At 39.3% G+C, this 14,116-nt stretch overlaps 1 protein-coding gene across 1 annotated transcript; it reads right to left on the bottom strand.

The window, feature by feature from the left end:
* Positions 1-348: 348 nt before the first annotated feature.
* LOC108426503 (methyltransferase-like protein 24) lies at positions 349-13,538 on the bottom strand. Its single transcript, XM_017696060.2, has 5 exons — positions 12,235-13,538; positions 11,226-11,324; positions 10,003-10,118; positions 6,558-6,792; positions 349-3,799 (listed from the first exon to the last, which is right to left on the bottom strand). Exons 1-5 carry the CDS (start codon positions 12,553-12,555, stop codon positions 3,488-3,490), a joined length of 1,083 nt encoding a protein of 360 aa, XP_017551549.1. The 5' UTR covers positions 12,556-13,538; the 3' UTR covers positions 349-3,487.
* Positions 13,539-14,116: the final 578 nt, after the last annotated feature.

Below are 14,116 nucleotides of genomic sequence, written 5' to 3'. Positions count from 1 at the left end.
TGTGATTGGTCAGGGGAATGCTTATGGAAGCAATACCCAAGATTAGTTGTATTGCTAGATGTAAATTGTGTCTGAGGGTGGGTGTTTTGTGGGTGATTGTCTACAGTATTGTGTCCTTCCATGTCCTACCCCGTTCCCGTGTTTTGGGATGGGGTAGCGCTGAGCTGGGCGAATCTGGTTTTTGTAAACACTCGCTGTTGAAATGCCGGTTTCAGTGAGGAACATTTGCCTGTATGCACAATGGTTTTGTCTTCTTCTGAACACATGCTACAAATACTTCGTCAAAACGTGCACATTCACACAAATAAATAAGTATAGTTTCAGGGGGAAAATTATAGAGATTCAGGACATGTGTGACAAAGTCGCTTTAATGTTAAGCATCAGACTCTGGGCGATACAGGTACATTCAAACACTATAATAATCTTTACATTATAGTTTGATATTCTCATATTGTCTGCATTACATGGAGTCTCCATCCTGCAGCAACACGGTGCACTCCTTTCACATATTTTCCTCAGAAAAGGCAAATTTGGATGAATGCATTATGTTTCTCTGGGCAATGCTGAATAAGAGTACACACGTTTAATTCAGTAATACCTGAGTATACATTTTTCGATGTAATACTCAAGTATATAAAAATCTTAAGTGTCTTTCACCCCTGACATTGCACTCAGTACATCAGAACTGGTGTAAGAACTTGCATGGTAATAATAGTGATCAACATGGGTTTTTGTTTCATTGACATAAATGACAGATGGGTCCAAAGACCTTCAACAGTAATGTGTATACCAAAAATCCCATGGTAAATCCTATGGGAAACAGCTTTGAACACAGCAGAAATGTGAACCAGAGGCCACAGAAATAGAATAACTCTGCTATTGACTTGGCTCTGTTTGCATGTACTGTACAATAGGCCTGTGTACTCAAACTTCACCACTAGATGGCACCTCATACCACACAGAAAGAGCAAACAAAAGAAAGTCTCCCTATTTCAATCCCAATGACAACCGTGAAGCTTTAATATTTATCCTCCACTTGTGCTCTATTGTGCACTTAAATAATTGCAAAAACATATTGCTGATCCAGTTGGAAAAGTGGGACATTATTACAATTGTATTTTGCAGCTGTATTCTGGTTTGGGTGTAGGTGCACTTACAAAAGCCAATTTGTCACTTCATTTTCAGTAAATCACCTCAGTTTACACTACAGGAGGGTTTTCTTCAGCAAGCAGGGAGCCACAGTTTAATTATCTAAAATGATCTAAAATCAGTTAATTCAGTCATCCAGTTTGAACCATAATCAGACAACTTCAAAACTTAACATGCTACAGCCTTCTCAAACTGTTCTTAACACCCCAAAGCAGGTAAATAGAGATACTAACAACTCCAAGCTGGAACATTCACTTTGTACTCTATTTGCAGAGGTCTGCTTGCGTGCAGTCTTGCCTAGCTCAGAACAAATTCATAAAGGATATCCATTCGCAGCGAAGTGCAACTTTGAGTAGATATTCAGGTGTGCTAATAGAGGTAGTCGAGAAATTGAACACATTCTGTGTAACCTTAGACCTTTGTTATCATTACATCCACAGTTTGCGGTTCTGAACAGTGCTTTGCCTGCACACTTTTATTAGACAGGAACCTTTGCCTCATTTGAACCATGCAGACATTTAAAAGACATTTTCCTTTAATTGTACTGACTACAAATGTTGCCTGTTTCCTTTGTATGCAGTATGTTATGTCACACATCAAATAAACATATATATGTATGTGTGAGTGTTAATGTCTGGCACAATATAACCAATGGGAGAATTCACTTGGCTGTAACCCATTTGTTTCTAACCAAATCAGACATACATTTTTTTTAGATGCAGAAAATCAACAGGTCTAGCAGGCCCTGAGCGTTCCCCGCTGGAGCTTGCTGAGTATTGTTTTGATCGGAAAAGATATTATCCTTATGATTTATCAGACTTCGGAAAGAATAAAACTAGATAACATGTTAAATGCTAAAATTACCCTGAAATCCTGGCTTGTTGTCTACATTGAGTAAATGTCTGTAGTTCTGTGAGCATTTAATTTAAAAGCTACCTACATAGAAACATAAGACATGCATATGCATTGAAAGACATTTATAAAGCAATAATTGCATATTTATAAACAGCTTATGTCAGAAATTGCAAGATGACATCAGATCTGTTGTGACAAATGCCCATATAATATATATATATATATATAGACTTTTGGAGCCTTAAAGTGACAGATCTGTTCCATTTAACATTGTTTTCAACATCATTCCCAAGTAACAGAACTAGTAAGGCAGAGGCCTAGTTAAGAGCACCACACATCAGTTCTGTGGAACGTTCTATGGAAGACCTCAATCTCTTGTACTTTAACACAAGTGGAAATATACAGCACTGATACATGGTGTTCTTAACTAGGTCTCTGCCTTGTAAGTTCCATTACTTAACACTGTTACATAGAAACATTCTTACATGGAACAACTGTCCACCACTTTAGTTTACATGCTCTTATGTCAATACAATGTCATTCATTTTCTAAAACATCTTATGTTATTTTGCAATTACCTACATAAGCAGGTCACACATAGCCAAGTATTCCTTTATAGCTATTTTATTCCATGCTCATGCATGCGTTGTGAAGTTCCTATGCAGTATAACTTTAAAAAGTGTTACTGTTGCTTTTCTCTTCACTTAAAGCAGCACTATGTATGTTTTTTTTGTTATTGTTATTAAAACTGAAAGAAGTGGCGTTAGGGAGTCAGGCCAAAAAACACTAAAATATGGTGTGTGAGTGTGTGTGCACTGCTATGAGTTAACATATAAAGACTTTTTTTCAAACCATGTCATATGTCTTTAACATCACACACGTAGGCTGCAACAGAAGGTCCAGTTCGATGTTTAGGTCTCAGATGCAAAATCAATTTATACTGATGAACATATGATAATTCACTCACATCCTCAGAAGATACAACTTGCACCCAGTTTTGACTGAGCTTTCTTTGAATACTCTTTGAACTTGCTCGCAATAATCAGATTCATCTGCTCGTGGGGGTCCGAAGCACAACTGATAATACAAATGGTTCCTCTGCACATTGTGTGCAATTACCCGTTTCCACCAGAGAGGTCTCCAAATCCCCAAATGTGACCTAGTCCTGTTTTAAGAATTCTATGACATCCACATTTGTTCCGTTTAACTACAGCAGTAAACCTTTAACTTCTAAAGACGTCAGAGGACCCGTGACCTGTCACTCTGTTGATATTCAAATTAGTGGTTGTGATAAGCAAAACTAAATGAAATATAAAAACATAAGAACAAGGGTCTAAAAGGCCACCTAATGTTTTACCAGCATGTGCTTCTGGAACAGTTTCATGCTGCAGAGTCACATGAGTTTCTGTCTATCTCAGAGGCTGATTCAAGTGTCTCTTGATGAGAGCATGATGAGGGGTGTTTTGCAATTCATTTTCAGAGATTAGAGCTGCTTACTCGTCCTGACCCAGCTGAGTGAGTATGAGCTGTGTGTGTCAGGAAGTTCATGTCCTAGTACTGCGTGTCCATGGCCATAAGCTGAGTGAGCAAGACGGAACCCTGACTTGTGGAGCGCGCTCAGTACGCTGTACCAGAATCGCACTACTTCCACTTCAGCCCCACCTACTTCAAACCCTGCCCACTGCAGGTGTACAGTCAAAGTGAGCTGATTGATCTTTCTGAGAGTTCCATCCTCAATCCAACTCTCCAACACACGCCATTCTGCACTCTCCAGATTTGCTCTCAGAACATCCACCTACGAAAAGACAAGGTAGAGATTTGTAATAGACAATGTTCAGACATATGCAGAGGGATTGCATTTGACATACAAAATGCCAGTAAAAATGAATCCATTATGCACCTACACAAGTAGACATTAACCAGATTAAAGAGTCACTTGAAAAAAAATAATGCTGGTACAATGGATTAAGCCAGTTTTCAAGCAGGTTCAACTCAACAACAACAAAAAAGGTCTAATTATATTCATAAAGATTATAAAGCATACAGTAAGTACAAACTTGGGTTACCATGGACTGAAACACATCCACTAGTTTGCCCTTAACACTCATGGACCCACTGGCAGGTTCAAGTACAAGTTATTCACTTTTCAGGAGACATTTCTAACAAGATTAGATATAATATATGCATAAGGTAAGGAAAAATAAAAACTGGAGGTCAAAAAAGTATTAAAAGACACACAAAATGTGACCAATAACAACCATGCAAGAACTAGTAGACCACCAAAACTGTCACCCTCAGATAAACAGTATCTAAAACTTTCATTTTTGAGAAAGAGGGACCAAAAAATAAAAACCCACACACACACACACACACACACACACACACACACACACACACACACACACACACACACACACACACACACACACACACACACACACACACACACACACACACACACACACACACACACACACACACACACACACACACACACACCTCCAATCTTGCTTCAGATCTGATCTGTTCAAAGCCTGATCTGCTGATCTGAAAAGTGTCTGTCCATCCTTCCACTGTGAAAAAACATAAGTCTGAAAAAATGTGTAGCTGTCAAGAAACCATTACTGGGAAAAGTAAATAGACAAAACATTTGCAAATCAAACAAAGAAGCTGCTCTAAACAATGGCATGGCCACTCCAGAGTCCAGACCTCAGCATCACTGAATGTGTTTGGGATTACTTGGATCCTGAGAAGCAGAAAAAGTATCCAAATCCTAAACTGAACTTTGGCGATGTCTTAAAACATAAAAAAAAACAAACAAACAAAAAAAAAAAACTAAAGTCTCCTGAAAAGAATGGAAGCTGTTAAAGGAAAAAGGGCGAACACAATACATGTAGAAAATGTTGGCATTCTACTGAGGCTTCAGTGTAATTTTTTGTTAAATATGTTTTCTGCACTTTTCCTCTCATGCTGAAAAATCAATGATGTATACATAATTGTTTTGACTGGAAATTATTTAAATAAAAGGGTTGTCTGACTTTTTGCACAGTACTATACATTTTAATTACTGAATGCTGGCTCCTCCCTCTACTCCATGTGCTTTTTCTGTTTACTTTTTTGATCATCCATGTGATTTTTGTTTTGATCCCCCATTCTAACCCCTTGTTTTGTGACTCCGCCCCTGATTATTTCCACCTGTGTTTTCACCGGAGTCCTGTTATCCCTTATTAGCCTTCTTGCATTTAGCCCTGTGTTTTCCCCTGTGTTGTTGCTGCTCTTTGTTTTGGGATGTTGTTTGATGTATATGCTATTGGTTTTGTTTGGTGTTTGTTCCTCCAGCCTCCGTTGTAGTTTTCCAGTTTTTGACCATTTGAACCTGGACCGTTATGACCACGACCCTGCATTTGCCCTTAATAAAAGTCGCTTATCTCCACCGCCCCCTCACTCCGCGTTAAACTGTCATTTAATACAAACATAACAAGAAAAACCAAATTATTGATACACTGAAAAAAAAGATTGAGTGTAGAATATATTAAGGGAAAAACAGATAATGTGCAAGTTGCCTTCTACTTCTACACAAATTACATCTAGAATAGTATGAAGCCTAAGTAAAATTTCTGGTAATCATGGACTGAAATAAAGCCAAAACACTGTCATTAACCTCTAACATTCACAGAGCCCCTGGCAGGGTTAGACTTAATTACTTAATATTAACAACCCAGTCATTTTGCCTTGGTTTCTGTGAGATTACTGAATAATAAGCCTTAAGATGTAGGTGTACGCAAATGTTAAAGGACTAAATAAAGCTTTTAAATGGTACGTATTCGGCACACATTAACACTGTGAGCCGTTTGCTGATATTTGCTGTTCACAAGGGGTGTAAATGTCTGCCATAACTCAAACGATTCAGTCATGACATCTCGAATTTTACCAAAATTCACAGTATTTTAATAAGATCAAGAATTACTTTTAAAAATGCATTGAGTACACACAATTCAAAACAGCCTGGGAATTTTACTTCAGCTTAAAAAACAAAGTGCAAACTTTATTGAAGATTATTAGAGCTGATGTTGTTGGGGAAAAAAATATGTTGTTAAATTGCCACCTTGAGACTAATGTATTACAAAGCATCAATACATTTGTACACCTCTTCTGAATAGTTTTAAACAGGTAGTCAATAAATTTAACAATGCTTTTTGTAAGCAAAACAGCCAAACTTGCAATCAATATACACTGAAGGCAATAAGAGAAAGAAGTTGTACATACAAAGCAAAAGAGGACAGATTGTGGCAGGAGAGATTGTGAAAAGACTCTCAACTAAGGAACCTATGTGTTCCCCATGGAGAAAGTGCAGTCTCTATTTAATGATCAAAGATTAACAACAACATACACATGTTCCCTGTGGACATCACATCTCTACATGAGTCACCAGACACTGTTGCCATGGTAGCCACGCATGACCACAGACACTATCTCCATGGTGATAAAGCATCAGACAGGGGATTCTGGGCTGCTATCAGAATGAAAATGAGAAGGCAGATGTGTGTCAGTACCGTTCTGTGACCCAGAGAGTCCATGATGTCTACCAGTCTGCGAGGCACAGAACCCAACCTCCCTCTGTGAGGGTGACCGCGGGGGCGTCTCCAATCCAACCAAGCCTGATGATGCTGGATGGATCCTAATCCATAATCACCAGACTGCCTGAGCTGTCTGCTGGGGTCAAAGCGATGCACCTCACATCCTATGCTTAACATGGAGTCCAGAAACACAGCATCCTTTCTGTCCAGACTGCAAAGAGATCAAGAGAAAGAGAGAACAGTTAATGTAATAATTTCTGGGACCTGTAGTATAATGTACTTAACCACCATATATACTTAGTGGATTTCATTCTTTAAGTATTTTTAAAAGTCAATACTTTTACTGAAATACATTTTGTAACAAACACTTCCATGTCATTATTTTTTCAATAAACAGCTATGGTTGCTTTTACAGTTGTGTATATGAAAGTTTCTGCAGATTTTAATGCACAATTGTTGTTTATTCATTGCCTGTGCAGACGTCATGACACATTTTATATCATTGTTGTTGTTTACCGTTTTGTCAATTTTAATTTTTCTACATCATTTAAGCACATTGTGTTTCAATGTGTGAAAATTTCATGAATGGGCCAATAGAAATGCTCTAAAATTACTTGGAATAAAATCTCTTTTCTTACGAAAAAAGAAAAATACAACAAATTTTTTTTGGATAGTGATATGTTGTTCTCCAGTAAGTTAAACTCACCAAGTACAAAATTGTACATTAAAATGTTAAGTTAGTTAAGTTCTCCTTACAGCAGGGGTACACAACTCTGGTCCTGGCAGCCCCTGTCCTGTTTGGTGATTTACCCACTCAAACACACCTGATTACACTTGCCTGTTAATTGGCAGGTTTAGTGGGCATGTTTGAGTAGGGAAACCTCCAAACTGTGCTGGACACTGGCTCTCTAGGACCAGAGTTGTACAGCCCCGCTTTAGAGGATGTGTTAACTTACTTTAAATTAGAAAGCCAATAAAACATGCAATTTGTTTAAACTTTTGCAGAAGACTGTAATTACTTGCTAACACTGTATAAAAACAAATCAGTACACTGGGTTTCTGATCATAGATTTATTTCAAAACAAATAACCACAAACACACAGCTGGCCAGAAATTTCTTAAAGGAACACTCAACTTCTACTCAGATTCTCTCTGAAGTAAAAGTGCTTTCTCTCATGTCTGCTTTCTCATCTAAAATAGTTAAAGATAAAAAGAAAGGCAAGGTCTCAATTCTGCCTACCAAGAAATGTTGAAATAAACCTTCACAAACTGCAGCGAAACTGCTTGCAGTATTTCATCAGAAACAACAGGAAATCCCAAACCCCATTCTTCTCAGGGAATGTAAATAGCATTGTCCTTCCCCTCTGCTTAACAAATAAACACTCCCCTAGTAAATGGCCAGCTTTCTCTGAAACACACCTATGCTACAGACTATCAGCACATGCCACGTTTCAAAGCATTTCTTGTTATAAACTGTGTTACCAAGTATCATTTAAAGGAGATTGAAGATAAATACCACAATGATAAAGTTTATATTCGCATCTGCAAACAGTTTTTAAAACACAGATTCACTGTAAAACTGGCCTTCTCAAATACTGCATACAGAATTCAATTTTAAAACATCAAGCATCATGTATCTCAGCCAATAAGCCAATAAATTCATTATAAGTGACAGTTTTTGCTATCTTGGCTCTGTGCAACCACACTGGATTTTACATGAAATAACGAGAAAAAGTGCTGACTCACCTCGTCCAAATTAAGGAGAGCTGTGAAAGAATTATGACCCATTTCATCCATTCATCTCCTATTTTAGCAAACAAATGTCATTACATCTCTAGTTAAGAGACATCAAATGTAGGCATGTGTGTCATTTTTCAGTTTTTAGCCTTTGTTCATCAGCATGATGCCCCAAAATATGTTGGTAAAGCAGATCACTAAATTGGAAAGTCTGAAAAAATGCCAAAATTTTGGAATGTGTTAAATTGATGAGCTTAGCAACAACAAACAACCTGGCAAATTACAGAAGAGCACAATAGTGAATGACCAAGGAACAACAGGGCTGCACATTTAGCACATAGGCTACATTCACATTACATGCCTCATTGCTCAAATCTGATTTGTTTTGCTTAAATCTGATCTCTCTGAGATTATGGTTCACACTTGTTTAGGAAAGACATTCAAATCTGTCATTAATGTGAACAAACCAGTGTCCTGAAATGACCCGCATATGCACATCCTACTCAGTAACGAGCCTTCAGCAAAGAGAAGTAACTCTGAACAGCTCAGCTGTTCATTGTTAGAGTGAGACAAAGGCAAAAAGTTGTCTTGCTTTTCCACCACGTACAGGCTTTAACTTCTGTTTGGGCTGCTGTCAAATACACACTACTAAAGTGACTGACATTTTCCAGGGGCAAATAGTGAAATGTTCTTAGTTGATCAAATCTTTTACTTGGCATTACAGAAGAGAAGGTTGAAGTCCTCAGTGAAGGACCACTAAACAAGCAGAAACTAAAAATGGCAGCAGCATTATGCCCTGTAACATGGCCCTTTCCAGTTCCTGCTTGTTTTACAAATTTCAGGCAGTTATTAATTGCAAATGAATAACTGCAAAAACATAATTTTACTAATATTTCAGATTACATCCATTTGTCCAATTACATTTGCTTACAGTCTCCTAAAATTGGAGGTGGGGTAACTGGGGGTGTATGCATACTTTTCATTCAATAAAATAGACAGCAGCAGCAGATTTTGACCTTTTACCTGAAATGCAGATCATAAACAAACTGAAGCATTTCAGAGCAATTTACTATGCTTTTGCTGAATGGACTTTTCTTTGGATCAAAATAAATAAAATGTAATAAATTGTAATGTTTTTTACTTTTTATGTAAAGCTACTTAGTTAAACACATCACAACATATTTAATACCATATTTTCACAAGTTTGTATTTTTGTAAGCCAAACAACCACACTGCTTAACTTCTTTTCAGTGTACGGAGAGGGCAATGACACCTAATTAGTTAACCCCATAGAAATGCAAATTATCTAAAATTAAAGCCAAATAAACCAGGAAGTTTCCATTCTTGACCCATGGACCCAATATCTTGAACAGTTGCATGTATTTCCTGCTGTAATGCATCAACAACAGGTTCATTAATTTCATTCTCGTAAGTACAAGTATATATAAGGGTCTTTTTACTCAATTTTACGCAAAACATAACTGTGGACAAGCTACAGTCCATTGCTGATGTGCTGTAAGCTAACAGACAGCTCTCCTTTTCAAACTCAGAACAAATCAAATCTGCATCTAAATCCATGTTTGTCTGGCATTTCTTCAGATGTCTAATAGAGGTGTGTCTAAGAAAAAAAACTGAAAATGTACCAGCTATTAACTATAACCTCAGAATACAACAATGTATTTACCTGAAGGAGTAAGCCACACAAGTATTGGCCCTTGTCCAGTAGTTCATACACAGAGTCTCTAAACCTTCCTCCACAGGCCAAGACCCATCTGAACCCAGCCATCTGGAACAGTTCACCTGAAAAACACAAGGCACAAGGAGCTACTGTAACATGTCTGTGTATATATCCATTCACGTACAGATGGTTGACAACATAAATGAAAATTCTACATGAAATGTCTTGGAAAGGTGCCACCAGAACAGGCATGAATTCTAGCAGCCTCTGGAACTGTACTGGAAATATGGAACACCATGCTTCTGAAAGATATTCTCTCAAATGGAGTTTTGATGAGAATGGTGGAGAGCTTTGTCTAACGGTCCAAAATCTCTTACACGTGTTCAACTAGCTTGAGATATGCTATGACATTCACAGTTAGCATATGATTTATAAAATTTTAATATTCATCAAATCAGTCAATGAATAGAAAAGTTTCATCACAGCATAGAGGTGATAGGCAGACTAGCATTCTATTGATTTGAAAGGGCTCAGTCCCCCAAGTGTACCCAAACTACGCCAACAAAATATCCTCCACAGTACAATATAGCCACTGGACCCCCTAACTGTAGGGGATAAACATTCAGCCCTGTACAATACTCTTGGTGTATGCCACACATGCACTCCCCACTTGTTGAGAATGTAGTGAGGGAAGACTCATCTGACCTTTTTCCACATCTCTGTAGACAAGTGCTCATTGTTTTTGCACTACTGAACTCACAAATGTGCATCCATCTTTGAAACAGAGGGTTTATTCCTCTCCATTTACAGTGGATGGATGATGCAATGTCTTAACTGCAAAAAGTAAACAAACAATATCATCTAAGCCACTTATCCTTCTGCGTTGCGGGGGTGCTGGAGCCTATCCCAGTGCTTATTGGCCAGAATGCAAGAAATTCCCGGGACCGGTCGCCAGTCTGTCACACGGCAAGTAAATAATCCAGTTAACTTAAACATTTGAGGTCACTGATCTCAAATAATAAATTAACAGAATATAAAACACACAAATTTTTATTCTGTTAACCTAAGATTAGAAGTTATGTGAATTCAAAACTTCAAGCTAAACAGGTTACAAATTGCATCATTTTGGAAGCATCTGCACTCAGTATGTTTCTGTACTCATTTATTCATATATTTCTTTTCAACTGTCATACATCTATACGTGTCAGTGTGTCTGAACGACTGTATACCTCTGGTGTAGTGATCAACTGGGTGAGACGGTGCACTTCAGCGCTGAAGGAGGGTTGTCCTGATGCCCACGGCTGAAGCACTAACTCTCGATCAGTGACCTGCAGAAACGCATCCACCAGCTCGGGCTTTATGATATGAAATAATATCAGATTGCACTTGCAATATTAAAAACCCACCTGTGAACCCTTGATGTGATATGTTTAACAAATGGCCTGCATCACTTTGCATCACACCTGTAAAACTGTTTATGATGGATCATATAAATGGCTTTTTTCATCAAAACAGCTACAGAAATACAGAAAAATTCATCTAGAACACCTGAGACTGCTCAGAATGCTCACAGCACATATCCAACATGGGTGATGGCTCATTTAGAGGGTTCATTTGTATCCCACCACAGTATAAATATTGCAAAATTACAATTAACTATTAACAAACAACTTTGTGCAGCTATACCACAGGCCTTTTTTGAATCACTACTTAGGGTGTGTGTCTAAGTAAAATGCCTCTGGCAGGATTTGGCCTAGTTACAGCATGTTTCAGTGTTGTAGAATGTGCTCTTTGTGATGGCCAAGCCAGAAAACTTGATAAGATCTGGCCCAAATGTGTATATCTATAATTTAAGAGAATCATTAAGAGACTATCAACAATTAAGGGAAATAAACATCAGAAGATGCACATCCTATGTCAAGATACACAAAAACCCAATCTAATGTAGTAACCATGGAGACGCAATGGAGGAAAAGATGAGTCACATAGACTGAGTCATGGAGGGAGACAGAGTACCAATTTGCTTAATTTATCTAGGAGGGATTCCCCTTTAAGTGTAACCCAGTTTGATCTAACCTACCAAACGCAAAGGGTGAAGCTTATTCAGTTTCACCTAAAACACTTTTCTTTATTACCACAATTACTTGTGCTTTCTGATCACATCCGTCAGGATATTTTTCTCAGTACAGTTAAGATTAATGGGATAGTTTCCTTGAACAGCTCCACAGTTGTGGTTACCTGATGTGAACTCAGTTCATTCTCCTCCTCGTAGGCACCCACCCGTGCAGATTCCTCCTCAGCCCACAGAGCTGCTGGTCCGTTCTCCAAGGCCCTCACCACACGCCTAGCGGTGCTAACTGCTGCTGGCCGCGGTGACTCACCGGGGCGTGCAGCCCCCTTAATATTGATGACTGTGAAGACGGGCTGCTCACCTGGTCCCGTCGAAGTGCGCTGCACGATCATACTGACCAGAAGTTGGAGAAGCAGTAACAGCGACAGAGCGAGCATGAAGGCCCTGGGGAGAAGGCGCCTTAGTCCGCCACTACTACAGGCCGCCATGTCTCCCCTGTTGAGCCTTTACATAGCTCCAGGGCCCTGCGAGGAGAGGCTCGGCAGGACATTCGCTCTGTGCTAGCCTAGCGGTATGTGCGTTCTTACCGACCCCCTCTTTATATGCCCGCGCGCGCGCACACTCACACACAAAACAAAGGGGTGTGACCCCATGAGACAGCCACTAAAAAACTAACATGGGAAATAGACCAACTAAGTTCAGTAGAATGTATTTTCAACAGGTGTCTCGTGTAAATAACAGACACCAATAACCATAAACATGGAAACATATGCTCGGTATTTATTTACTTACATACAGTATTAGGGGGCTTAATATCGGTGATAAAATCGTTAATCTGAAGAGTTTAGTGTAGCGCTTGCCTCTATCAAGCCACCCGTTTATAAAAAACACTCAGAACAAAGTCCTTTAACATTATCTCTCTGGGGAAAAAGATATGGTATGATGGAAACACCAGAATCTTCGGCTGAACTATTTAACAGGAATTTAAATTCAAACAGGAGCAGCCCTGGTTCTGCGCGTGCGCATCGCGCGGCCAACGAACATGTACGTCAGTCTCCCTCCAGTGTGTCCTGAAGTTTCACAGCGACGCAGGGCTGAGTCAGAGTCAGGGCCGTCGTTTGTGGCCACGTCACTGGCGAATACTGGAAAATGACTAGGTGTAAATCAATTAAATTTCAGCGGCGTTCACAGAGGGGGGAGAGCGGCTGCTGCAGTTCTCTCCCTTAGCGTCCCTGCCCTCCCTCTCTGCCTCACTCACTCTTCTTTCGCCCTCGCTCGTGTCCTCGTTTGAACCGTGCGCGCTGATCGCAATGTCTGACGCCACAAAGCCTCGCCTCGTTCCAAATGCCTGCGCGAGCGCCGCTGCACGGCTGGAATACCAACGAGGCGCTGGAATCCATCACCGCAAAACACATCAGTAAACACTACTGCCGAAACAGATGCTGCAGCAAAGTCGGCTATTCCAAAGACACTGCTCAGAACCGTAGCCCCCACCTTAAACACACACACACAGGCTAATTGGACGCACTCATGTGCTCATGTTTTGAAAAGCTGGTCTTTCAAGCCAGCCTTTCACATTATCAGAGTACACGCTCGCTATTTTATTTGTTTGTTGTTTGTGTGGGATCATTCTAGATAAATTCACCCATTCAACTACCTCTAAAAGTTTACATGCACGTGCCATGTTTGAACAAGGGAAGATATGCCATTTATATGTTTCTTTATATATTAGGGGAAAGGCACGTAGCGCCACTCACTGGCCAAAACAAAGCGAGTTGTAGACAGACAGGACCGGTTTCCGTGTGAATCTGAATGGAATATTTCAAATTAGCACAAAAGAAATTAGTACTTTTTTGTATAATCTAGAACAGTAGACTTATCTTCATAGGCAATGTCAAACAAGTCTAGCATAAGAACAGATTTCACCTGGTTAAAAAAACACTGAATATGTTAAATGTGTTAATTGGAGGTGGTGTTAACTGTAGCTTAGAGGGGAAAATAGTGATCAAGATTTGATATGGCTGCTTGATGCTGCATTATTCAGCTGCA

Source organism: Pygocentrus nattereri, chromosome 27 (genome assembly GCF_015220715.1).
Source record: "Pygocentrus nattereri isolate fPygNat1 chromosome 27, fPygNat1.pri, whole genome shotgun sequence".
Lineage (NCBI taxonomy): Eukaryota > Metazoa > Chordata > Actinopteri > Characiformes > Serrasalmidae > Pygocentrus > Pygocentrus nattereri.
This window is presented reverse-complemented; position numbering and strand designations above follow the sequence as displayed.